The 26,172-nt window shown below is 40.0% G+C and overlaps 1 protein-coding gene across 1 annotated transcript in view; it reads right to left on the reverse strand.

Annotated features, from left to right (window-relative positions):
• Positions 1–24,810, reverse strand: part of LOC129430940 (uncharacterized) — a 34,163-nt gene extending 9,353 nt beyond the window's left edge. Inside the window, exons 1-6 of the mRNA XM_073874836.1 lie at positions 24,758–24,810; positions 23,961–24,619; positions 5,085–5,192; positions 1,792–1,836; positions 1,386–1,551; positions 98–247 (exon numbers count right to left, since the gene is read on the reverse strand). Coding sequence (XP_073730937.1) covers positions 98–247; positions 1,386–1,551; positions 1,792–1,836; positions 5,085–5,192; positions 23,961–24,619; positions 24,758–24,806 — 1,177 coding nt within the window. The 5' untranslated portion in view covers positions 24,807–24,810. The remainder of the gene's footprint in view (positions 1–97; positions 248–1,385; positions 1,552–1,791; positions 1,837–5,084; positions 5,193–23,960; positions 24,620–24,757) is intronic.
• Positions 24,811–26,172: the final 1,362 nt, after the last annotated feature.

Here is a 26,172-nt window from a genome sequence, read left to right on the forward strand (position 1 = left end):
AGTAAAAAATGCACTGAGAACTTCTGCAACTATAATTGTGTTTGTGTCTTTGTCATTAATGGTTAAACATTAGAGGCAGATAAATAAATCAAATCACCTTGATCTATCTGTTCTCTTGCATTTGTGATTTCTTCTTTTGCCTTCATCAGGTCTGCAATAAAAAAAAGAAAATCATTATGAACAATATGACACGGTAAAAAAAACATAATACAGATCATTTTTGAAACTGGAATTGTAGTTTTCCTGTCTTTTATGTCAATACTGGCCAACATTTATTATTTAAGTAATAAATAATATCTGTGTCTGATAAATGCATAGCCTTTATATATAGCGTGGAGGAGGTTATAACAGTTTTTAACCATACTTTGTGTGTAAGTGACATTTTTAAATATTAAATACATTTTATAAACATTTTGTCAATACTGGCCAACATTTATTATTTATGACATTGTGTAGTAGTAAGCTGCTAATTTAATTTAGTTTTATATTGTAAAGTTGTTATTGGTATGATTATATAACAAGCTTTGTCGAATAATCAGGTCTACCAAAGAAGGATATCCTACAAAGCAATGAAAGCCAAGTGAATAATCAACCATACTTGTTTGCTAAGAGGGCAAGAAATGATGACAGCGAGAGTGACAAGTAGTAAATAATATCTGTGTCTGATAAATGCATAGCCTTTATATATAGCGTGGAGGAGGATATACCATTTTTTTATTTTTCCATACTTTGTGTTTAAGTGACATTTTTAAATATTAAATACATTTAATAAACATTATGTTTACATGGGTGAGGTACTTTTTAATGTGTGAGTGTATGAACCATAGACTGTAAAAAAAGATGGACGACGCGACGTCGCCTCCCTCCATTGTAATGAATTGAAGCCAAAAATGTCCGTCCAGGGTCGCCGCCATGTTACGTAAAAACGTCAGTTTGGAGCCAGGGCATGAGCAGAAGGAATCGTCCGTGGAGCCAGAGGCGGAGCCGCGGTATCAAACTTCCGCCCAAACGCTCGCGTGACCAATTGAACGACTCCAATCTTAATAACACGCCCTGTTTCTATAGCATGAAATAACTAGCTAAAATGAAAGTTATCACAAAAATGAACACTTGAACATATATCAATGTGATAACAACTACTTAAAAGGACTAAAACTATCTTTCGGAAACTTTTATTGGAAGTGTAAATATTTTTTTATTTAGAGCAGAGTCCCATTTGTTTGAATGGAGAGGGCGGGTTTATGACTTGTACTGCAGCCAGCCACCAGGGGGCGATCAAAGAGCCAGAGGCTTCACTTTTCAAGGCTTATGAGGCACACCCGGTATGAACATGTTCAGCAACCTCCACCAAAGACCAATATTGTCTTAGGATAAACTGTACATACCTGAATAAATCAAAGCACCTTCATCTGCTTCTGTGTCTTCTTGTTTCACTTCTATCCCACAGTCCAGCAGATTCACTGATGTCTTCTGGTCTTCATTACAGACAGAAACCAGAAGATCTGTAGATGTTTGATCAGTAAAGCCACAGAGAGAGACACCAGATACATCCTGGAAATAACATTATAACAAACAGTAAAACAAATGAACTTTCACTATTGGACCAGCACTGTGTCATTTAAACCTCAATCATGATGACAAGAGTGTATAAGAGTTTTAATTTATACAAACCTTTGTGTTCAGTTCATCTCTCTGTCTGAGCTTTGACTCCAGTAACGCCACCTCTTTCTTCAGCTGAGAGATTTCTGTCATCAAATCATCAATATCCAGCATGGACAGATCAGTTCCTACTGATTTACAGCACATCACATCCATCTGATCTCTCATGATGAATATCTGAACACAAACACATCACCATTATTATATTCACGCAAAAACCTCATTTCAATAAACGACTGCAGCTTTGTTAAATCAAGAAACAAAATCTTCCTGACTACAAAAATCACTCTGAAAACAAAGTGTATGGTAACAAAAGTATTTACAATTAACAAGAATAAAACTCCGTTCACCACAAAAATAACACACAGATTATTAACACACATATAAAAAGCAAAACAACACAACACAACACTTACTAATGCCGCTCGTGAGCTTCTCTTCTTCTTCTTCTTCTTCTGTTGTTTTATGTAACACGCGGTGAGTTTGCGCCATCTGCTGGACGGGAGCGTGACGCAACAGCTGCTTAACAACAGTCATTTACTATAGTTTCACACATACAGTTGTGTTCAAAATAATAGCAGTGTACTAATAAAAGTGAATAAAGTGCAAAACATTTTTTTTGAAAACATTACACATTCAACTACGAATCAAAGCATTAACACAGTTTACACTTCTGTCTTGTTCTTTTAAAGGGAAGCAAATAAAATGAATATTAATCTTTTCAAAAAAATAAAAAAAACAATAGCAGTGTCAACATTTTTCTCTATAGACACTTTAAACTTTTGAATTATTTATATTTAGTTGCATAACCATTGTTGTTTATATCTGCTGCACATCTGTGTCAAATCAACTCAACCAACTTCTGGCACCCAGAAACAGCTATTTTACCCCAAGATCCACAGTTCCTGTTCATTTTTAGGTTTTACGTCACAAAAATTGCATTTTTATTGTCACCCCACAAGTTTTCAATGGGGTAGAGATCAGGGGATTGAGGTCAACACTCCATAATAACCTCAATCCTTTTTGTCTGGAACCAAGATTTTACCCTCCTGTTTGTGTATGTGGGGTTGTTGTCTTGTTAAAACACCCATTTTAGGGGCATTTCCTCTGCGGTCAAGGGCAACATAATCTTAACAAGTATTTTGATGTATTCAAACTGATCCCTTTTCTCTTGTATAAGATAAATAAGCCCAACTCTGTAGTATGAAAAACATCCCAATCCCATGATTTTTGCACCACCATATTTAACTGTCTTTATAGTGTACTGTGGCTTGAATTTAGTACCCGGGAGTCACCTGAGGTTCTGCCCATAACCACTTGACTCGAAGAGAACAATTTTACTCTCATCAGGTCACAAAATGTTACGCCATTTTTCTTTGGGCCAGTTGATGTGTTTTTCAACAATGGTGTTTTATGGGGGCTTCTTGCAAACAGCTCAGCTTCAATCAGAAGTCTTCTTACTGACACTGTACTTGCAGATCATTTTAGATCATCTTTGATCTTTCTAGATGGGATGAAAGGCTGAATTGTTACCATCCCGACTATTCTTCAATCTGTATTAACCATAGTTGCTTGTTTTCTTCCATCGTAGCTACCCAAGCAGCCACCACTCTACCCATTAGTTCATTTAACAATAGATTACCATATGAACATCTTGATTCATTTAAACCTACTACAATAGATGAGCTCTCTAAATTAGTCACATCATCCAAATCATCGTCCTGTATATTAGACCCCGTTCCCACAAAATTACTTAAAGAGGTATTCCCTGTAGTGTCAACCCCGGTACTAAATATCTTTAACTCATCCCTAGAAATAGGATACATTCCAACAGCTTTCAAACTAGCAGATATTAATGTCACAAGGTGACGGTTTGTGAGGGCGGAACAAAAAGTAGGGAAGATGGGTTCCACCCGACGACGAGTTCCGCCCGGAAGGAAGCGAAAACACCGGAACTTCCGGGTTTCCCCCGAAGACAAATCAGCCCGTATTAGATACAGGTGGGGATAATAAACGAAGCGATCACTGATAGGATACTGAAGAGGAGGAGCTGGATATAAAAAGAGCCCTGAAAACACAAACGGTGTGCTTCTCTGTTGTGCCTGTTGTGGTGCTTTGTTCGGCTGCTCTGTAGGCTGGTGTATGACGAAACTATTCCCTTGGGGAAAGAAGTGGAAGACTGTTAATAATTCCAGCTAGGAGAGAGTCATATTGAAGGTGACTGGGTGAAAAGGAGATCGATACACTACGTGACTGGAATGAGACGGACAAACAGTATGGAATCACTGATGTGCTGATATGTGAGTAGCGTCTGGAGTATTATACAAACCTTGAGAAGGAGGAATTGTTTGAAGTGTGTTGTGAGTGTTATTATACAGCTTCGGCCCCATTGGTGAAAGAAGCGTGGGCGAGCCGAACGACGCGTAGTGGGAACGGACAGGAGATCCATTGATAAGCCCCAAACATCTCTTCCTTTGTGCTGAAAACCACGCCCGACGAGCCACACGAGAGACCTGAGACTGAACAGGCCATATCCTTAGTTCACGAAGTGTGTGTGTGAGATGCTGTGGGTGAGTCTTGACCTTTATTTTGTGTATGTACACTAAAGCGTGCAGTGCTGTGCTTTTAGAGATAGAGGTTGCCCTTAGCCCAGAGACCCCGTATGAGAATACCAACACGTTGAGGCTAGACCAGTGAAAGTGAAGGGAAACAAATATCAGGATCTTCAGTGTGACCACATTAACCATCGCTGATCTTGAGAGAGGGCGGTGGTGAATCACGTTGTGCACCAGAGTGAGTAACCTATTGGTATTTTCTGTTTGGGCCGAAGGCCATTGTTGTGTGCAGCTATTCATACTAACCACCTGCGTGCGGAGCCTCTTCAAAGAGTTCGCCCCTGTTCAGTACCCCCGGAACCAGATAGGAGGGGGAGAGCTAGGGAAGCGTTCGGCCCCGTACGCCCTGTCTGCCGTGGCACTGTAAGTCCACCGCCTCCGGGAGGAGCGTTGGGTGAGGTATGATTTCAACATATGTCAACGAAGTGTAACTTACCTCTGCTTTCAGCACGCCTGTGAAGAGAAAGAAAAACCCCAGTCTGTGTATCACTTGTGCCTATGAAGTGTAACTTACCTCTGCTTTCAGCACGTCTGTGAAGAAGAACGAAAAGCCCCAGTCTGTGTATCACTTGTGCCTATGAAGTGTAACTTACCTCTGCTTTTAGCATGTTTGTGAAGAGAAACGAAAAGCCCCAGTCTGTGTATCACTTATGTCTATGAAGTGTAATTTACCTCTGCTCTCAGCACGCCTGTGAGGAGAAACGGAAAGCTCTAGTCTGTGTACAACTTAGGTCTATGAAGTATAACTTATCGCTGCTTCTGGTACGCCTGTGAGGAGGAACGAAAAGCCCCAGTGTACGAAGAACTTACCCTTGTGGTGCCACTTACCTCTATCTTGCAGTACAACTCCGAAGAAGGACGAGAGGTCCTGGAACGCAGATCCTCGACCCCTGCTCCAACACAATCCTGAAGAGAACCCTAAGGGCGAGAAAAGAAAAACACCACCTCAGACACGACCTCCACGAACACAAGTGGCAAGTAGCCGGAAAACACTGAACCAAATACTCATTGCATTTCCTTTGTTCTGCCTCCAGGAGAAGCGGAGGGCGCCACGGACAGCAGAGAGCCCCTAAACAGGAGTTCCACCCTCTGCTCCACGCAGAGTTCAGTCCTGGGAGCAAGAAGAGAGAGTTGTTTTAATTTGCCTTTTCCCCTTTCCCCTCACTTTTAAATATTTAAATAAAGATTTATTTTAGACTTAGTATACTCTGTCTGGTCATTGGGGTGGCTTTGGGAACCTCCTCAAGGTGGAAACTAGGAAGGGGCGTGACCCTTTAGCTATCTCGGGTCCGCTCCAACCTGTGTGACATTAAACCGCTGATTAAAAAACCACAGCTTGATCAGGGAGAGCTTAATAACTTTAGACCAATCTCAAATCTCCCTTTTCTTTCTAAAATATTAGAAAAAGTAGTGGCCAGTTACGCACATTCTTGACAAATAATAGTACATATAAAAAGTTCCAATCAGGATTCAGGCCCCACCATAGCACAGAGACAGCGCTGCTTAGAGTTACAAATGACCTCCTATTAACATCCGATCGTGGTGAAATCTCAATCCTTATATTACTAGACCTTAGTGCAGCCTTTGTCACAATAGATCACACAATCTTACTCAATAGATTAGAAAACTATGTTGGTATCAGTGGTCAATCGCTATCACTTTGTTTATGTAAATCACGTGACCTTTCCACGTCGTGCATCAGAGCTCCGTCGAGTTTATCATCCAAATCCTATTTTCTGACTACCTTGTTCCTATTTATATAATATAACATATTCGTTTATCTCAAGAATACTTTACCGTGAGGACTATTGAGCAGTACTACCATATGAAACGATTTATCACTGCTAAACACCCAGTGTTAGCATATAGCCCGCTAACATCAACAAACAGGTGCCGGTTTTAGTTACCATTTTGCCGATCTAATGGCGGACTCATCCACTGTATGCTATTCAGACCTGTCCTCACCTGAGCGGGAAGCTGTGGAGCAGTTGATACCCGGTTATTGCAGATCCTACGCGACGTACAGCGCCCAGTTCACCCAGGCTCCAGACATCCACAAGCGACCGAGAAGTGCAAAAAGCGAACACCCTACGCGGTGCAGCTTCACGGACCGCGCTCGAGGGAACGGAGACGCCATCGCCCAGAATGAAAGCGATCGGGATGCCGTGGAGGAGCCGCTGCCCGGCCGTCGCAGATTCAGCGTGCCTCACATCACACTGGCTACAGACGTCCGCAGGCGATCGGGGCGTGCTGCGAGTGAGCTTCCCTCGCGATGTAGCTTCACGGACCGCGTCCAGGTGACCGAAGACGCCATCACCCAACATGAAAGCGGTAAGACTCCGCTTGTTATTGTAACCTGCATTACTTGCCACATGTACAGTTTAGCTTCTTCCATCAGCACAGAGGGGTTTACTTGTGCTAAGTGTATTGAAGTAGTAAGGCTGACGGAGAAGATTGCAGAACTAGAAGCGCGCATCCAAACGCTAGTTGATGACGGCGATACCGCTAATGCTACAAACGCTAATACCGCTAATGCTACAAACGTTAATACCGCTAATGCTACAAACGTTAATACCTCTAATGCTACAAACGCTAATACCGCTAATGCTACAAACGTTAATACCGCTAATGCTACAAACGTTAATACCTCTAATGCTACAAACGCTAATACCGCTAATGCTACAAACACTGTTTCGGGTGCGCCTAGTGTTAAACGTAATACACATGGCTCGGTTCCATCATCTGGGTCGGGGGGGCCGACTGGCTGGGTGGCTGTCGGGCGGCGGGGTCGTTTCCGGTGCCCACCCGGGACCCCCCTGGTAATTTCAAACAGGTTCGATATTCTAAGCAATACACAGACTGAGACGTCTGTTAAAAGTGCCTTGGTCATTGGAGATTTGATACTTAGGAACGCGAACATTGAGGCACCAGCCACCATAGTCGATTGTATACCGGGAGCCAGGTCTTCAGACATTAGATCAAAACTTAAAGTGCTGGCTAATGCTAAGCGTAAGTTTTCTAAAATTGTTATTCACGCCGGCACGAATGACACCAGACTCCGCCAGTCGGAGATCACCAAAGATAATATTAAAGAGATATGTGAAATTGCTAAAACAATGTCAGACAATGTAATATGCTCTGGTCCCCTCCCCGCCTACCGGGGGGATGAAACTTACAGTAGATTATTGTCTCTTCACGACTGGATGTCAAAATGGTGCCCTCAGCATAACGTAGGGTTTATAGACAATTGGAAGCATTTTCGGGGGAGACCTGACCTGCTAAAGAGAGATGGCCTCCATCCATCTCAGGAAGGAAGGGCGATTCTCTCTATAAATCTGACCAATAGTCTTACTTCGAATACAGTCTGACTATCCAGGGTACAAGTCAGACAACAGACGGATCGGCTTAACCGTCCATCTGTTAGCTGCCGTGATATGTCAAGATCACTTATATCCCAGCACTTCGAGTCAATCTTACCAGAATATCAACACATTTCAACTGTATCTGTTCCCCGAACAAATAAATACAGAGCACCGCTTGCCACATCTGGTACAAATCTGATTAATATAAAATTAGAAAACAATACATTAACAGATGAACCTCGAATGTTAAAATTCGGCCTTCTTAACATTAGATCGCTTACCAATAAAGAACCTATTGTCAATGAAGTAGTTACAGACCAAAACTTAGATGCACTCTGTTTAACAGAAACCTGGCTTAAAGCAGACGACTACATTAGTTTAAACGAATCCACCCCACAAGACTATTATTATAAACACGAACCTCGATTAAAGGGGAGAGGGGGTGGTGTAGCTACAATATACAACAAAATTTTTAAAGTAAACCAAAAATCTGAAGTAAAATTTAAATCATTCAAACTAATGTTGTTAAATACGGAAATAACCGATCGTAACCACAAACGGCTCTCTTTTGTCTTAGCTACAATCTATAGACCTCCGGGCCACCATGCAGATTTCCTTAAAGAAATAGCAGATTTCCTGTCTGAGCTTGTAGTCACTGTAGATAAAGCTCTTATCGTTGGTGATTTTAATATTCATGTGGATAACCCAAAAAGATGCACTAGGACGTGCATTTATGGATGTTCTAAATTCTCTCAATATTAGACAAAACGTGACAGGGCCAACGCATACTCGTAAGCACACATTAGACTTAATTCTGTCACTCGGGCTCAATATTAATGACATCAAAATATCACCTCAGAGTGATGCAGTTTCTGACCATTACCTTGTGTCATACACTGTACTTCTAGATAGGATCACTCAATCCACAACATGCTACAGATTAGCCAGAACAATAATTTCCACCACTAAAGATAGATTTATTAGCACTCTTCCAGACCTGTCCCAAATTAAACATGTAGCAGATAACTGTGACGATCTAGATATTGTAATAGAAAACCTAAACAATGTCTGTTCTAACACATTGGATGCCGTTGCTCCCATTCGAAAAAAGAGAATCAAAGAAAAACCGCCAGCTCCATGGTATGATCATCACACCGCAGCACTCAAAAAGGCAACTAGGAAAATGGAAAGAAATTATAGAAGCACAAAGTTAGAGGTATGGCGTGCAGCATGGAAAGAGAGTGTTAAACAATACAGACAGGCTATTAAAACCGCCAGATCTACCTATCTTAGCAAGCTTATAAATGAGAATCATAATAACCCTCGTTTCCTCTTCAGCACCGTTGCAAAACTGACTAGAAATAAAGAACAAACAGAAACCAATAGTAAACTTCAACACAATAGTAACGACTTCATGAACTTCTTTTCTAACAAAATTACGGCTATAAGGGAAAACATCGTAGCTACCCAGGCAGCCACCAGTCTACCCGTTAGTTCACTTAACACTAGACTACCATACGAACATCTTGATTCATTTAAACCTACTACAATAGATGAGCTCTCTAGACTAGTTACATCATCCAAATCATCATCCTGTATATTAGACCCCGTTCCCACAAAACTGCTTAAAGAGGTATTCCCTGTAGTGTCAACCCCGGTTCTAAATATCTTTAACTCATCGCTAGAAATAGGATACGTTCCAACAGCTTTCAAACTAGCAGTTATTAAACCGCTGATTAAAAAAACGCAGCTTGACCAGGGAGAGCTTAATAACTTTAGACCAATCTCAAATCTCCCTTTTCTTTCGAAAATATTAGAAAAGGTAGTGGCAAGCCAGTTACGCACATTCTTGACAAATAATAGTACATATGAAAAGTTCCAATCAGGATTCAGGCCCCACCATAGCACAGAGACAGCGTTGCTTAGAGTTACAAATGACCTCCTATTAACATCCGATCGTGGTGAAATCTCAATTCTTATATTATTAGACCTTAGTGCAGCCTTTGACACAATAGATCATACAGTCTTACTCAATAGACTAGAAAACTATGTTGGTATCAGTGGTCAGGCGCTAGCCTGGTTTAGGTCATATCTAACCAATCGCTATCACTTTGTTTATGTAAACGAGGAAGAGTCATATCACTCCCTGGTTAAATACGGTGTACCGCAGGGTTCGGTTTTAGGTCCTATCCTGTTCTCGTTATACATGTTACCTCTAGGAGACATTATCAGGAAACATAACATAAGTTTTCACTGCTATGCGGATGATACCCAGCTTTACATCTCCTCACATCCCAGCGAAACACACACGTTTTCTAAGCTAACAGACTGCCTTAGCGATCTTAGTGACTGGATGGCACATAACTTTCTTAAGCTGAACTCCAATAAGACAGAGATACTTATTATTGAACCGAATCGCTACAAACATAATATGTCAGATTACAAGTTGCACATAGATGGCTGCACTGTGGTGCCATCTTCCACGGTTAGGAACTTAGGTGTGATGTTCGACAGCAACTTATCCTTCGATAGTCATATCGCCAACGTCTGCCGCACAGCATTCTTCCATCTTAGAAATATCTCGAAAATACGCCATATACTGTCTACATCTGACGCAGAGAAGCTTATCCATGCTTTTATGACCTCTAGAATAGACTATTGTAACTCGCTACTCGAGGGATGCCATGCAAATCAAGTAAACAAGCTTCAGCTAGTTCAAAACGCTTCCGCAAGGGTACTTACTCGATCTAAAAAGTATGACCACATAAGCCCAATTCTGGCATCTTTACACTGGCTACCAGTTAAATATCGCATACAATTTAAAATATCACTAATCACCTACAAAGCTTTAAATGGCCTAGCACCCTCATATCTTAGAGAATTACTATCAGAATACAATCCATCACGCACACTACGTTCGCAAAATTCTGGTCTCTTGATTATCCCTAGACTATCAAAAGTGTCTAAAAGTGGAAGGTCATTTTCCTACTTAGCCCCTAAGCTCTGGAATGATTTACCAACCGATGTCCGAGAATCAGACACAGTCGATAATTTTAAATCTAGACTTAAAACTTTTCTCTTCAACAAAGCATTCGCATAATTTGTCTAGTAAAAGTACTTAACTCGAAATAGTTATCTGTACGGAACAAAGCACTCGCGGTCATAACACAGACCAACTAAATAAATAAAAACCTTATCTTAACCTATAGTCGGATTGCGATTTTGGAACTTTCGTGTTCTTGTGAATAGTATGCCATACAAACCCGTTTGCCACTGAACCTGCATTAACGACGACAGTGGGGCCTCCAGCCTTAGTCAAACGGGTTGGCACGTATGATTGGGTTGTGATTTTGGCGCTTTCTTTGTATTGCAAATAGTATGCCATACAGACCCGTTTGCCACTGAACCTGCATTAACGACGACAGTGGGGCTTTTGTCCTTAGTCAAACGGGTCGACACGTATGGTTGGGTTGTGATTTTGGCGCTTTCTTTCTATTGCGAATAGTATGCCATACAGACCCGTTTGCCACTGAACCTGCATTAACGACGTCGGTGGGGCTTCCGGCCTTAGTCAAACGGGTTGGCACGCATGGTCGGGTTGCGATTTTGGTGCTTTATTGTGTCTTGTGAATAGTATGCCATACAGACCCGTTTGCCACTGAACCTGCATTAACGACGACAGTGGGGCCTCCAGCCTTAGTCAAACGGGTTGAAACGTATGGTCAGGTTGCGATGTTGCCGTTTTCTCGTGATCTTGTAAATAGTATGCAATATAGACCCGTTTGCCACTGAACCTGCATTAACGACGACAGTGGGGTTACAGGCCTTAGTCAAACGGGTCGACAGGTTTCATTTTCTCTTAAAAATCGGAGGGTGACCCTTAGTTACCATATATACCGTCGCAGTGGGCCCCCAATTTGCAAAATCCTCAACTGTGGATAAAACAATTATGCCTCAATAGTTAATCTGTCTGAAACTAAGCTGATTAAACCACATCACTGTGTGACACTTGCATTACATGTGAACGGCCCATACGCTAATATGATTTTGTTTTTCTCTCCCTGTCTCGTCCCTGGGTCCCATTGACCCTGAGGACAATGGGACAAACAGACCCAGTTCCGGTAGATGTGAAAGTCGGCACACCTCTGATCTACTGGTCGTCCTTCAATGTGATGCCCAGCTGATGCCTGACCAACGACCACCGGCAGGACCCGCTTAATATCCGCTTAATCTCTGCTTAATCTCCGCTTAATCTCCGCTTAAGCTCCTTATCCATTTATATGTGTGTATATACATGTATATCTCCCAAGGGTTTTTCCCTCCTAGGACTTTCATTTTTATTTCCTCGGCTAAACAACCCGGGGTTTTTGTTTTTTTTTTTCTCCTAGGGGGTTTTTTACCCCGGGGAGGTAGCCTGCTTTGGCTTAACTTAGCTTCTTCTTCTAGACGTTACATTCGTAATATGCTCGCTCATAATGTCGCGTCATAGCCGCAGCAAATTTGACTGCTTATGCTATTGTGTATTATGTTATGCTATCTGTCGTTTTTCTGTGCTTTTACTGCTTCTATTAATGTAAAGCTGCTTTGAAACAATTGAGTATTGTGAAAAGCGCTATATAAATAAAATTGAATTGAATTGAATTGAATTAAATGAGGAAGAGTCATATCACTCCCTGGTTAAATACGGTGTACCGCAGGGATCAGTTTTAGGTCCTATCCTGTTCTCGTTATATATGTTACCCCTAGGAGACATTATCAGGAAACATAACATAAGCTTTCATTGCTATGCGGATGATACCCAGCTTTACATCTCCTCACATCCCAGCGAAACACATACGTTCTCCAAGCTAACAGACTGCATTAGCGATGTTAGTGACTGGATGGCACATCACTTTCTTAAGCTAAACTCCAATAAGACAGAAATACTTATTATTGAACCGAATCGCTACAAACATTGTCAGATTACAAGTTGCACATAGATGGCTGCACTGTGGTGCCATCTTCCACGGTTAGGAACTTAGGTGTGATGTTCGACAGCAACGTATCCTTCGATAGTCATATCGCCAACGTCTTCAGCACAGCATTCTTCAATCTTAGAAATATCTCAAAAATACGCCATATACTGTCTACATCTGAGCAGAGAAGCTTATCCACGCTTTTATGACCTCTAGAATAGACTATTGTAACTCGTTACTCGGGGGATGCCATGCAAATCAGGTAAACAAGCTTCAGCTAGTTCAAAACGCTTCTGCAAGGGTACTTACTCGATCTAAAAAGTATGACCACATAAGCCCAATTCTGGCATCTTTACACTGGCTACTAGTTAAATAATTGCATACAATTTAAAATATCACTAATCACCTACAAAGCCTTAAATGGCCTAGCACCCTTGTAAGATCCCTTTTCCGGGTCCACCCACATGTCCAACGACGGTAGCGAATGGCGCGGCAGAAGGATTCTTACGCGTTACTGTCTTTCCTTTACACAACATAACAGAATGGGTTAAAGAGATTTGTTTACAAACAAATATGAATCTGTCACAGGTCGGAGCGGACCACTTCTAATGTGAGTCACGCCCCTCCCTCAGTTTTTCACCCAGAGGAGATCTCAAAATTCCCCAATGACCAAACAAACGAAAGAGTCAGATGAAATATAACAAGTCTTTATTAAATATTGAAAGAAGGGGGAAAGGGGAAGGGACTCATAAAAAGGGTGAGTACGGGGACGTTGAATAGCTCTGAGTCGCTTCTGACTCTCACGGGGATCACAGGTGAGTCCTCTCAGCCTGTCTTCATCTTCTTTTTCCTCTCTTGAGGGAGTATACAGGTAGGTGCACAGGCTTGAAATAAATACAACTAGGGATGGGCGATATGGCCTAAAAAATGTATCTCGTGTGTAAACAGTCAGTACTCCCAATTTACTAGTAAGACAGGTTTTAAGATTACCAGTAATTTACCAGTAAGTGCTATTTGTGAACGAAAAATATAGGATAACCATCATTTAGAACAGACGACAGCGCTGACAGCTTCGGCCCAATCAGAAAGTTTTTTTTATAGATGACGCTTTTACCCCCGCACTGTTCACAGACGTTTCCACACATGTGTTGCTTAAAAGTCGAGCACACCTAAAGTTAACATCCACATTTCTTCACCAAAGTTGTTTCAAACAGCTTATCTATTTGCCAAATTGCCGACGTCCTTAGCACACCCTCTGTGATTTGCAGACGACCCCTATAGCAGCATAGGCAGATCAAACCTAACCGAATATCAAACCTAAAACTAACTTTACCTTGCTCCTCTGTGAAGCCTACACAGGTTCCATTTGACGACGCCTAAGGCAATGTTGTTTGGTCACGAGCAACTTCGCGACCGTCAGCATTTGCCACAGATGTGAAAAACCCACCATTGTTTACAGATACGACACTGAGCTCACCGGCCGCGCGCCACAAATAACTTCCGCTTTTTCTCAGAGTTTACTGGTATTTTGATATGTGTGAATGATGTAGGGTTGCCAACTTTCTGAAATAGAAATAAGGAACGGGGGGGGGGGGGGGTATTTGCCTGGGTCCGGTGACATGCCCCCACAGAAGATAAATTTGAAAAAAAAAAACCTGAAATGAAGACTTCTGGTGAAAATAGTGGAAACTAATTAATACATTTAGATAAATATATTTTATACAACTTCTTAGGCCTAAATATTTAATAAATAGCAAAGTATGCCTCATAAGTATACAAGACTGAACCACATAGATGTGAAATATAAAGGCTATCATGATCATTTTGCCAACAATGAACCATGGTTTTAATTTAAGTTTATAATTCGCCCTCTTCAAAGACCCCACCCCTTTTTAAACCTTGAGCCATCTAAATCCATAATTATTTAATAAGAAACCCATCAGAAATGATTGACACATTATGAGACGGGAGGATGCGGGATACAGGAACAGAGGGAGAGCACTGGAGAGAGATATATGTGGATTGTTAGGCTAAATCTGTACTATCTCTTTTAATATAATCACTTTCTTATCAACTATATTTGAGTTTTAAAAATCCAAATAATTACATACCATATGAGCCTCTGGAGACGACTGACGGACAAGGAACCTTAACATTGCTCCCTGTCCCCGCAGCCTCTCGCTCCTCTCATGTGATTTTCTCCTGATGCGTGCTGCTTAATGTCACACACTCCGCCGTGACAAACATTATAAACGCGACGGAATATGGTACAATTGGCCTTGTATTCATTGTCCCTCACGCATTCCAGCCAAGAGTATTCATTTTCCCATTCAATTCTATATTTTTGTGCTCGTTTCTTTTTCGCCGGCTGCTTGAATGCAATCATTTTTACATTTCCAGCTATTGTCACTTGTCGTCATCGTTGCTATGATACGTGACATCACAATGACTGAAACGACCAATGGGCATTCCCTGATGGGGCTGCAAGATGTTAAAAACGCTACGCAGATCATAGACAGAGGGAGAAATTACCGCACCGTCAGGGTTTTCTTATACAAATGATGCGGTCTTCGTTCATGGCTGACATTATAAGCTATGTGTCTGTCATGTATTTGCACTGAATTCATTTTCATAAAATACGGAACAAACTGCGTTCCGTATCAGTTCAATACGGAACAAGAATTTTATGTGTCAAATACGGGACGATTCCGTATTATACGGAACGGTTGGCAACCCTAGAATTATGTCTTACTGGTAAAAAGATGGAACGTCACTGCATGTGTGAACAGCACATTTTTGTATGTATTGGTAAATTCATTCTGGTAAATTCATGGTAATAACAACAAGCACCTCCTCAGCCTCATGTCCGCCTTCCGCCATGTTTGTTTTCACTCCGCACATGAACAGTGAATTGGGCGCGCACAAACTACCCCATCAACAAGATTTATCGTTGTTATCGCGAGGTGACAGATTTTCATCGAGAGGAGAAATTTTGGTGGTATATCGCAAACGATAAGATACCGCCCATTCCTAAATACAACTCACAGACCCGTAGATAGGCGGATGTCAAGCTTTAGCTCGTTGGGGCTTAGGTGGCAGGAGAGGATGTAGGACACACAGCAAGCTTCTAGCCTTCCTTGCTAGGACAGGCTTCCAGCGCAGCACTTGAACATGGACTTCAAATACGTTGTAGAACAGTCCCACGTCGACACAGGGCCCTTGGCTCGAAGCTGCAGACTGGTAACTGACACTCACACATAGCCTTAAGGGGGGCGAGCGAGGGATTGACTGATCCCAGGCCAGAGGCCACACGACACAAACTACTGTGTCTGCTTCCAAATAAATAGCATTTTTCATTCCTAAAATGAACATAGACCCATATACCTACGAACATGTAATTAATAGGGTTATGTGAAAAAAAGTATAGTCATCTACGTGACTCATGTTGATTGACGGTTGATTGACGGGCGAACGGATGTTGTTGTTGGCAAAATGTATATGCAAAGTTAATGATGTTGAGTCTTCATCATCATGGATCAAATTAAAAGACCAAATGAGCCATCAGTTGCCCAGTTCAGAAAAAGAAGACAAGAAGATGGGGAGAAACGGGCAAATGATAAAGGTATGCCGATTTTCTATGAGTGAAGACCTGAGTGACAGTAGGAAATAGGCTATTTAAATTAGCCTCGGTCTCTTGCTAATTTGTTGCTATTAGCCACAGAATACGACTGTATTTGGTTTTAGTTTTGCTGAACTATAGCAACTATTAGAATTAAGGCATCATGTCATGCAACTAAATTCACCCATAGGCAACAAAAAGTGCAAATTCACACAGACCTCGTGACTTTGTAATTTTTTATTGCTTTACGCTGTATGTAACTTCTAATATACATTGACATGGCATTTTGTAAGCTACAGTGATATAGCTTTTTAAATAATTTGTATTGTGTTATGCTTAGTTTATAGGATGTTAACAAATGCTAATAAAATGTGTGTTATTGTCATTTTAATTGGGTAACTGATGCATGTGTGAAGTAAGTGTATCTAACATAGTGTATCTTAATTGTAAATTCAGGGGCACTTCTGAAATATTTTGGAGCTAGAGCACCCACTGGCCAAAATGAGGAGTCAGATACTTCAACAGCAGCAACAGACATGGTTGTGGAGTCTGATGAGGAGCCATTTACCTCTGCAGCCACACAGGGCTCTTCAGGAATGGTCCTGGAGCCATCTACCTCCTCAGCCACATGATCCTTGCAGGATTTCAAAGGTGTGTGTGTGTGTGTGCGCATGTGTGTGTGTGTGTGTGTGCATGAGTGGGTGTTTATACTGTCTGTATTACATGTTTTTCTCTGTTCTTGTTACCTTTTTGTATTTAAGATTATATATAATAAAATAATACATGTTGGTGGCGGGGTTTGGGGGTAATTCTTTTTTTCTGAGGCGGTCAAGGGATGGTTCGCCCAGAGCGTAAATCTAGCCAGGACCGCCACTGTACTTTATGGTAATTTAGAAGAGTCAATGATAGCAAATCAGAATGAATACAAATGTAACAATTTATTTACCAGGTAAACGACACAATAATTCAAAGTCAATTCAATCAATAATTCAAAAGTCAATTCAATCAATATATAATACATATAAATCAATCATAAGAAATATGAAATAATTCAAACCAACTCAAACAAATAATACATTGATCAATCACATAAAAAAACATTCAATAATATGAAAGCGAATCTTCAATTCAAGATATATAATACATTGATCAATCATAAAAAAACCTTAATGGTACAAAATGAGAAGGCTTGAAAATGTTACTTGGAGATGTAAACTACACACAGCAATCGTGTGGGATATCTGTATACAGATTCCTTGAAATGTTTGTCAGCTCTCCTTATTTATTCTATATATTCCTATACCCAGATAGAATAAACATTATGTAGACATTATTTACCAATGGAAGTTTGCAGTGATTGGTTCTTACAGACCTGTGGGAGGCACCTCGTCCTGGATACATTTGTAGTGGGGTATAAGAGTTATGTTTTCTCAACTCTATTAAACCTTTTTTATTATTTGTTTTATTGCTGTGGGAATGAGACCTGTGTACCAGTCGCGATAAAACATTTGTAATGAAATTAAACATGAATATTTTCCACTGTTATTTACATGTGATATGACCTTTCTTACACATAATCATCTGGTGTGCTGTAGAATGTCCTGTGTTGAGGAAGTAACAATGAAAGGAGGGGTAGAGGGGTCAGACATTTGTCTGCAGATCTACCATTTGTATGGAGATGTGATGTTTGAAAATCAAGGGTAGCTCTCCGGGGAGTCTACTGTATTCAAAATAAAGTTCTGGTTCTCGAGAGGTGTTTTGGGGGTCTTTGTCCCCTGCCGTGAGTCCTGGAGTCCTTGTTGTGTTGCAAAAAGTTCTCTTTTGATGTCCTTGCTGCCTCGGGCACCTACAGGGCACACACACTCCACTCTCGGGCATCCATGTTGTGTTCTCAGGAAGGGCTGACCTTTTGGTCAGGATCAATCAAAATTCTTACACCCTCATATCTTAGAGAATTACTATCAGAATACAATCCATCACGTACACTACGGTCGCAAAATTCTGGTCACTTGATTATCCCTATCAAAAGTGTCTAAAGGTGGAAGATCCTTTTCCTACTTAGCCCCTAAGTTCTGGAATGATTTACCAATCGATGTCCGAGAATCAGACACAGTCAATAACCGTCCTTCAACGTAATGTCCAGCTGATGCCTAACCAACGATCACCGACAGAACCCGCTTTATCTCCGCTTAATCTCCCTATCTGTTTACATTATATATATATATCTCCAAAGGGTTTTTTCCTCCTAGGACTTTTTTTATTTCCTCTGCTAAAAAGCCTGTTTTTTTTCTCCTATGGGGTTATTTTCAACCCAGGGAGGCAGCCTTCTTGGGCTTAACTTAGCACCATCTTCTATATGTTACATTAGTAATACGCTTGCTTATAATGTTGATTCATAGCCGCAGCAAATTTAGCTGCTTATGCTATCGTGTATTATGTTGTGCTATCGGTCGTTTTTCTGTGCTTTTCACTGCTTAATGTAAAGCTGCTTTGAAACAATTAACTATTGTGAAAAGCACTATATAAACTAGATATTAAAGTTTGAAGACAAACTTTATGTTGGCTTGAAAAAGCGTAGCCTGAACATTTTTAACAGTTTTGCAGGATAAACCTCTACTTATGAAATTTAGTTTAGTCTAAATGTTTGCATGTTTAAGTGTAATACTTCCATGATTTAACATGAAGCTAGCATGATGCTAACCTGATTAACATGAAGTTAGCATGATTAACATGAAGCTAACATAATGCTGACTTGATTAACATGAAGCTAACATGATGTTAGCATGATTAGCATGATGTTAGCATGATAAACATGAAGCTAACATGATGTTAGTGTGATTAACATGAAGTTAGCATGATGCTAGCATAATTAGCATGATGCTAGCATGATTAGCATGAACCTAGCATGATGCTAGCATGATTAGCATGAACCTAGCATGATGCTAGCATGATTAGCATGAACCTAGCATGATGCTAGCATGATTAGCATGAACCTAGCATGATGTTAGCATGATGAACATGAAGCTAGCATGATGCTAGCATGATGAACATAAAGCTAACATGATGCTAGCATGATTAGCATGAAGCTAGCAGGATGCACATGAAGCTAACATGATGTTAGCATGATTAACATGAAGCCGGTAATGATAAGCATTAAGCTAGCATCAAGTTAGCATGATGCTAGCATGATTAGCATGAAGCTAGCATGATTAACATGAAGCTAGCATGATGGTAGCATGATTAACATGAAGCTACCATGATGATAGCATGATTAGCATGAAGCTAACATGATGTTAGCATGATTACCATGAAGCTAGCATGAAGCTAGCATGATGCAAGCAAGATTAGCATGAAGCTAGCATGATTAGCATGAAGCTAGAATGAAGCTAACATGAATAGCATGAAGCTAGCATGATGTTAGCATGATTAGCATGAAGCTAGCATGATGTTAGCATGATAAGCATGAAGTTAGCATGATGTTAACATGATTAACATGAAGCTTACATGAAACTAGCATGATTAGCATGAAGCTTGCATGAAACTAGCATAATTACCATGAAGCTAGCATGAAACTAGCATGATTAGCATGAAGCTAACAAGATGTGAGCATGATTAACCTGAAGTTAACATGATGCTAACATGATTAGCATGAAGCTAACATGAAGTTAGCATTATTAGCATGAAGCTACCATGATGTTAGCATGATTAACATGAAGCCAGTAATGATTAGCATGAAGCTAGCATGATTAACATGAAGCTAGCATGATGGTAGCATGCTTAACATGAAGCTACCATGATGATAGCATGATTAGCATGAAGCTAACATGATGCTAACATGATTACCATGAAGCTAGCATGATTAGCATGAAGCTAGCATGATTAGCATGAACCTAACATAATAAACATGATGTTAGCATGATTAGCATCAAGCTAGCACTATTTAACGTGAAGCTAACACTATTTAGCGTGAAGCTAACAAGATTTAACATGAAGCTAGCATGATTTAGCATGAAGTTAGCAAGATATATTATGAAATTAGCATGAAGCTAGCATGATTAGCATGAAGCTAACATGATGCTAGCATGATTAGCATGAAGCTAGCATGATTAGCATGAAGCTATCATGATGTTAGCATGATTAGCATGAAGCTAGAATGATGCTAACATGATTAACATGAAGCTAACATGATGCTAGCATGATGTTAGCATGATTAACATGAAGCTAGCATGATGCTAGCATGATTAGCATGAAGCTAACATGATTAGCATGAAGCTAGCATGATGCCAGCATGATTAGCATGATGCTAGCATGATAAGCATGAAGCTAGCATGATGCTAGTATGATTAGCATGAAGTTATCATGATGCTAGCATGATTAACATGAAGCTAACATAATTAACATGATGTTAGCATGATTAGCATCAAGCTAGCACTAGTTAGCGTGAAGCTTACACTATTTAGCGTGAAGCTTAGAGGTCGACCGATATGCTTTTTCTCTGGCCGATGCCGATTTTTAGAAATCAGGGCAGCCAATGGCCGATTTTCTATATGTACATAATAATCAAAATGTTCTCATCATTAGCAGATATTTTAAATGTAAAAATGTCACTATTTTAGTTAAAATATTTAAAAAAATTCTGTCTTTCTGAAGAGTTTTACAACCTCCTCTGCACCATGCATTTATCAGACACAGATATTACCTGACACTCTGCTGTCATCATCTTTGATCAGTTTTTTACCATGGCTTTTATTGCTTTGTAGGATAAAATCCTTATTTGATAGACCTGATAAATTATTTATTCATAATAAAGTTAACATAGTAAATGTCTATGGTTTTTAGTTGAGACTGTTATTTAGGGCAAATCTTTCTAAACACATTTACATTCACATTTCTGAGACGCTATAAGTGACTGATTGTGTGCTGACAGTGACGTCTTGTGAGTTTAGTGTTGGGACAGATCTGTTGTTTCAACCGTTCATTCAAACTAATCCGTTCAAAGGAGTCAGTTCGCGAATCGGACGCGCTGTGTTATGATCCAGGCTGAGCAGCGCAAAACTGTAAACAAAGTGTTACTGTAACAACACGAAAAACATTTCCTCGGGGGATATGATTTGGTCTTCCGACCTTTCGCCATCGAGTCAGTTTTGTTTTAAGTAATAAAAGCAGGGAGACAGATTAAAGACAGAAAGCGTGCGTGCGTGGCTCTGCTCTATCTGTCACGCAAACAAAACTCATCATCACTCATTAATCACATTAAATAATCTTTGCACGGACAGTGCACCGCGAGACATAAGCCCATCGCGCTGTTGTACTGGCTGCTTAATTCGCGCGATCCCGCCATCTTTTAAGCTGTTTGTGAACAAGGCATGGCTGCACACACACGGGACGGGAACGATCTGCTTGCAGCAAGAGGCAGGGTCACGAGTTCTACAACAACGCTTAGGTGTCTGCAGATGCGCCTGCCTATTAATCGGCCTAATTTTGCAGCAAAATCGGCCAAAGCTGATTTTTTAAAATATGCTAAAAATCGGCCAATTAATCGGCCGGCCGATAAATCGGTCGACCTCTAGTGAAGCTAACAAGATTTAACATGAAGCTAGCATGATTTAGCATGAAGTTAGCAAGATATATTATGAAATTAGCATAAAGCTAGCATGAAACTAGCATGAAGCTAGTATGACTTAGCGTGAAGCTAGCATGAAGCTAACATGACCCAAAGACCCAACCCCCATGTCTCCATGATGTTCAGATCCAGAGATATAAGGCATTGTTTATTATGTTGCTAGGGTGCTCATATTTGGTTGCTAGGGGTGTGGTTTAATACCTCAATAAAAATCCTATTAAGACTGATTGGATGTCTGAGTAAAATGAGCCCACCCCTATGTCTCTATGACACTCTGGTGCAAAGATATCCATCTGGGCTTTTTATAATGGTCGTCTATGGGAGATGTTGCTAGGGTACCCCAAATTGTTGCTAGGGGCGTGGCTTAATAGCTCTGGGGAGCCACCTAAGAGACTGATTGGATGCCTGAGTAAAATGAGCCCATCCCCATGTCTCTGCGACACTTTAAAGTGAAGATATTCCATCTGGGATGCTTTTATTCCCTTATATGGGCATGTTTCCTGCCCCATTATAAGTCAATGGGAAATTTTGGGGGCCTCTTACACCCCAGGGGTACAGCTTACACCCCATTGTGATGTATGTTCTTACACAGCCTGTCAACCTCCTTAAATGTGGTAAGCCACAAGTTTCTACAAGTTTCTCACTCTCAGCTATGAGTTTGTCTCAATGTTAAGTCAATGGGAATTTTGGGGTGTTTGAGCGCCCCGTTTAGGAATTCGGAAGGTCCCATCAGTTAGAAAAGATATAGCACACTAAGTCAGACCAGTCTGAAGGTCTGTGGAAAATTTGGTGCATGTAGCTTGAAAGCTCTAGGACGAGTTAGTTTCAGAAATTTTGGGGTAGAATAATAATAAGCCAACATAATAAAATTGAATTGAATTGTTTGGGTTTTTGTTGCCATTTTAAAGCATTATTTTGATCATGCCACTTTCAATAAATGAGTCTACAACTCATAACAAGTAGTGTGGATATCATGACAAATGGGTCTATTGTTTTTCTATTACACTACTACATCTGTAAGTAAATCATTTCTAATGCAGTAATAAAACTATTACGGATAACAGTGATTTATCACGTTACTGATGTGGCACTGCTATTTTTTTAACATAACTGTATATCTGATACTTTGATTGATTTAATAATTGTAGGGTGGCTGAAGCCCCCCCCTAAAAAGAGTCTAGAACAGTGTTTCTCAAACTTTTTCAGCCCAAGGCCCACTTTATCTTCCAATTTTTTTCTGAGGACCACCTAACAGAATCACACTCCTCCAAAAAAACAACAAAATAGGAAGGATAAGCTAAGATTAAGTTTAATATGCAACTGTTTCAAGTCAAAAACTATTTTGTTTAAAACAAATGCAATGCTACGTTCAGAAATTATTATATGAATTTTATTTCATCTGAAAAAGTAAATGTGAAATGAGTTGCAGCTTAATATGAACAACAAACTGCACGTGTGAAAAAAAATGCAATTAAACATACTGTAACAGCCTAGGTCCCACTTAATGTCATAAAGAGCCATTAGTTTAAAACTGAGGTGGTGGGTATATGAAGTCTATGGTTGTAACTATGGTAACAATAAAATACTGAAAAAAAATGTTCCCCTTAATGTCCAAAATAACTGAAATTACAGGGATTTTACACATGAACAAAAACTATTACATTTCAAAACTAATAGATCTGTGGATTTTAGCTGCCTTCAGTTGACGCTTGATCTTTTATTTTTACTCCTCTGTGGTTTAACCAACCGATCCATTTTACGTTATTGAAACAGAAAGGCAAGAACTGATATCACAGTTTCGCAAGTGCATTCACTTGCCTAGTTTAGGTCATCTTTTGGCGGACCACACTTTGAGAATTACTGGTCTAGAACCACCCTGATGTGTTTTCTTATAAAAATTAAATTTCTATCAGACTCTTAATGAATTCTGCCAACAAACTGGTATTTCTGAATGGCCTGAGACTGGGATTAAGTGGATTTGAGGCAAAACTACTTGATGAACGTATAATACATGCCAAAAGCATTCGGTTAATATCATCATCTCATTTTTGACCGAGGTTGCGTTTAGTGGTTTTTGCATCTGAACTTTTCAAATACGAAAATCACTGTAGTAGGGGTATTTTAAGGCCTTTCTTTAGTGTGAATCCTCATGTGCCTATTAAGGTCAGTCTTATGAATGAAACTCTTTCCACACTGATCACAGCTATAAGGTTTTTCTCCAGTGTGAATTCTTATGTGCAAGTTGAGATTAAACCTACGAAGAAAAATCATTCCACATTGATCACATCTGTAAGGCTTTTCTCCAGTGTGAATTTGTATGTGCTGATTAAGGTCAGTCTTACGAATGAAACTCTTTCCACACTTATCACATGTGCCAGGTTTTTTTCTAGAGTGAATTCTTACGTGCACGTTGAGATTAAACCTACGAAGAAAAATCATTCCACATTGATCACATCTGTAAGGCTTTTCTCCAGTGTGAATTTTTGTGTGCTCATTGAAATGCGATTTTCTATTGAAGGTTTTTCCACACTGATCACAGGTGTGAGGTTTTTCTCCAGTGTGGATTCTTATGTGATTATTAAGCATATATTTATATGTAAAGGTCTTTCCACACTGAGGGCACTTAAAAGCATCTTTGACTTTTGCCCTTTGCTTGTTGTTTCTTTTAGGGGAAAAATTCCTCACAGTTATCGAACAGCTCAGAGATTCTTCTTTGGGTATCAAATGATGAGGTTTCTCCTCCATTTCATTGAGTTGTGAAATGTCCTCCTTTACTAATTTCAGATCTGAAATAAACAGAGAAAATCATTATGAAGAATCTAACACAGTAAAAAAACGCACTGAGAACTTCTGCAACTATAATTGTGTTTGTGTCTTTGTCATTACTGGTTAAACATTAGAGGCAGATAAATAAATCAAATCACCTTGATCTGTCTGTTCTCTTGCATTTGTGATTTCTTCTTTTGCCTTCATCAGGTCTGAAATGAAAAGAGAAAATCATTATATGACAGTGAAAACATAACACACAGATCATTTTTGAAACTGCAATTGTAGTTTTCCTGTCTTTTATGTCAATACTGGCCAACATTTATTATTTATGACATTGTGTAGTAAAGTTTTTTTTAGTTAAGACTGGAGTGAGGTGAAACCAGAACAAGCACAAGTTAGCTGCTAACCTTCATCTGCTTCTGTGTCTTCTTGTTTCACTTCTATCCCACAGTCCAGCAGATTCACTGATGTCTTCTGGTCTTCATTACAGACAGAAACCAGAAGATCTGTAGATGTTTGATCAGTAAAGCCACAGAGAGAGACACCAGATACATCCTGGAAATAACATGAAAAAAACAGTTGTGATGATGTACTTTCACTATAGGATCAACACTGAACACACAAACATCAATCATGATGACAAAGAGTGTTTAAGTGTTTTTATTTATACAAACCTTTGTGTTGAGTTCATCTCTCTGTCAGAGCTTTGACTTCAGTAACGCCACCTCTTTCTTCAGCTGAGAGATTTCTGTCATCAAATCATCAATATCCAGCATGGACAGATCAGTTCCTACTGATTTACAGCACATCACATCCATCTGATCTCTCATGATGAACATCTGAACACAAACACATCACCATTATAATATTCACACAAAAACATCATTTCAATAAACGACTGCAGCTTTGTTAAATCAAGAAACAAAACCTTCCCGACTACAGAAATAACTCCGAAAACAAAGTGTATGGTTAAAAAAAACTATTTACAGTACGCAAGAATAAAACTTCGTTCACCACAAAGATAACAAACACATATTGTTGTAATACAGTAATTTTGACAATGAGTGGTGCTATTGAGTTACATTGAGATGTACTGCCATCTAGTGTCTGTTTGAAGTTCCGGTTGTATCTTGTGAATAAACAAGTGAAAGCAACAGGTTATGGGCCCAGTGCATCGCTAAAAAGCTGTGTTACACGGAGATTTGTGTTAGATAAACAGTGTTGTGGAATTCACAATGGAAGATAAGCTGTTTATTGACAAGCTGAGCGGACCAGAGAACTGGGCAACATGGAAATTTCAGATGGAACATTTTCTGAAAGCGAAAGGACTATGGGGCATGCTAATGGAGACGGATGTCCTAGCTAATGATGCTAACGCACACACACAAGCTGAATTCGCAAAACGGAGAGAGAAGGCATTCTCTATGTTAGTGCTGAATGTAAGTACACCCCAGTTGTATCTGATAACAAGCTGCAAAACTCCAAAAGAGGCGTGGGACACGCTAAAATGACATTTTGAGAGAGATACTCTGGCAAATAAATTGTTTCTGAAGAAAAAAATATTTCAGAT

This window comes from Misgurnus anguillicaudatus, chromosome 13, assembly GCF_027580225.2.
Source record: "Misgurnus anguillicaudatus chromosome 13, ASM2758022v2, whole genome shotgun sequence".
NCBI classification, from domain to species: domain Eukaryota; kingdom Metazoa; phylum Chordata; class Actinopteri; order Cypriniformes; family Cobitidae; genus Misgurnus; species Misgurnus anguillicaudatus.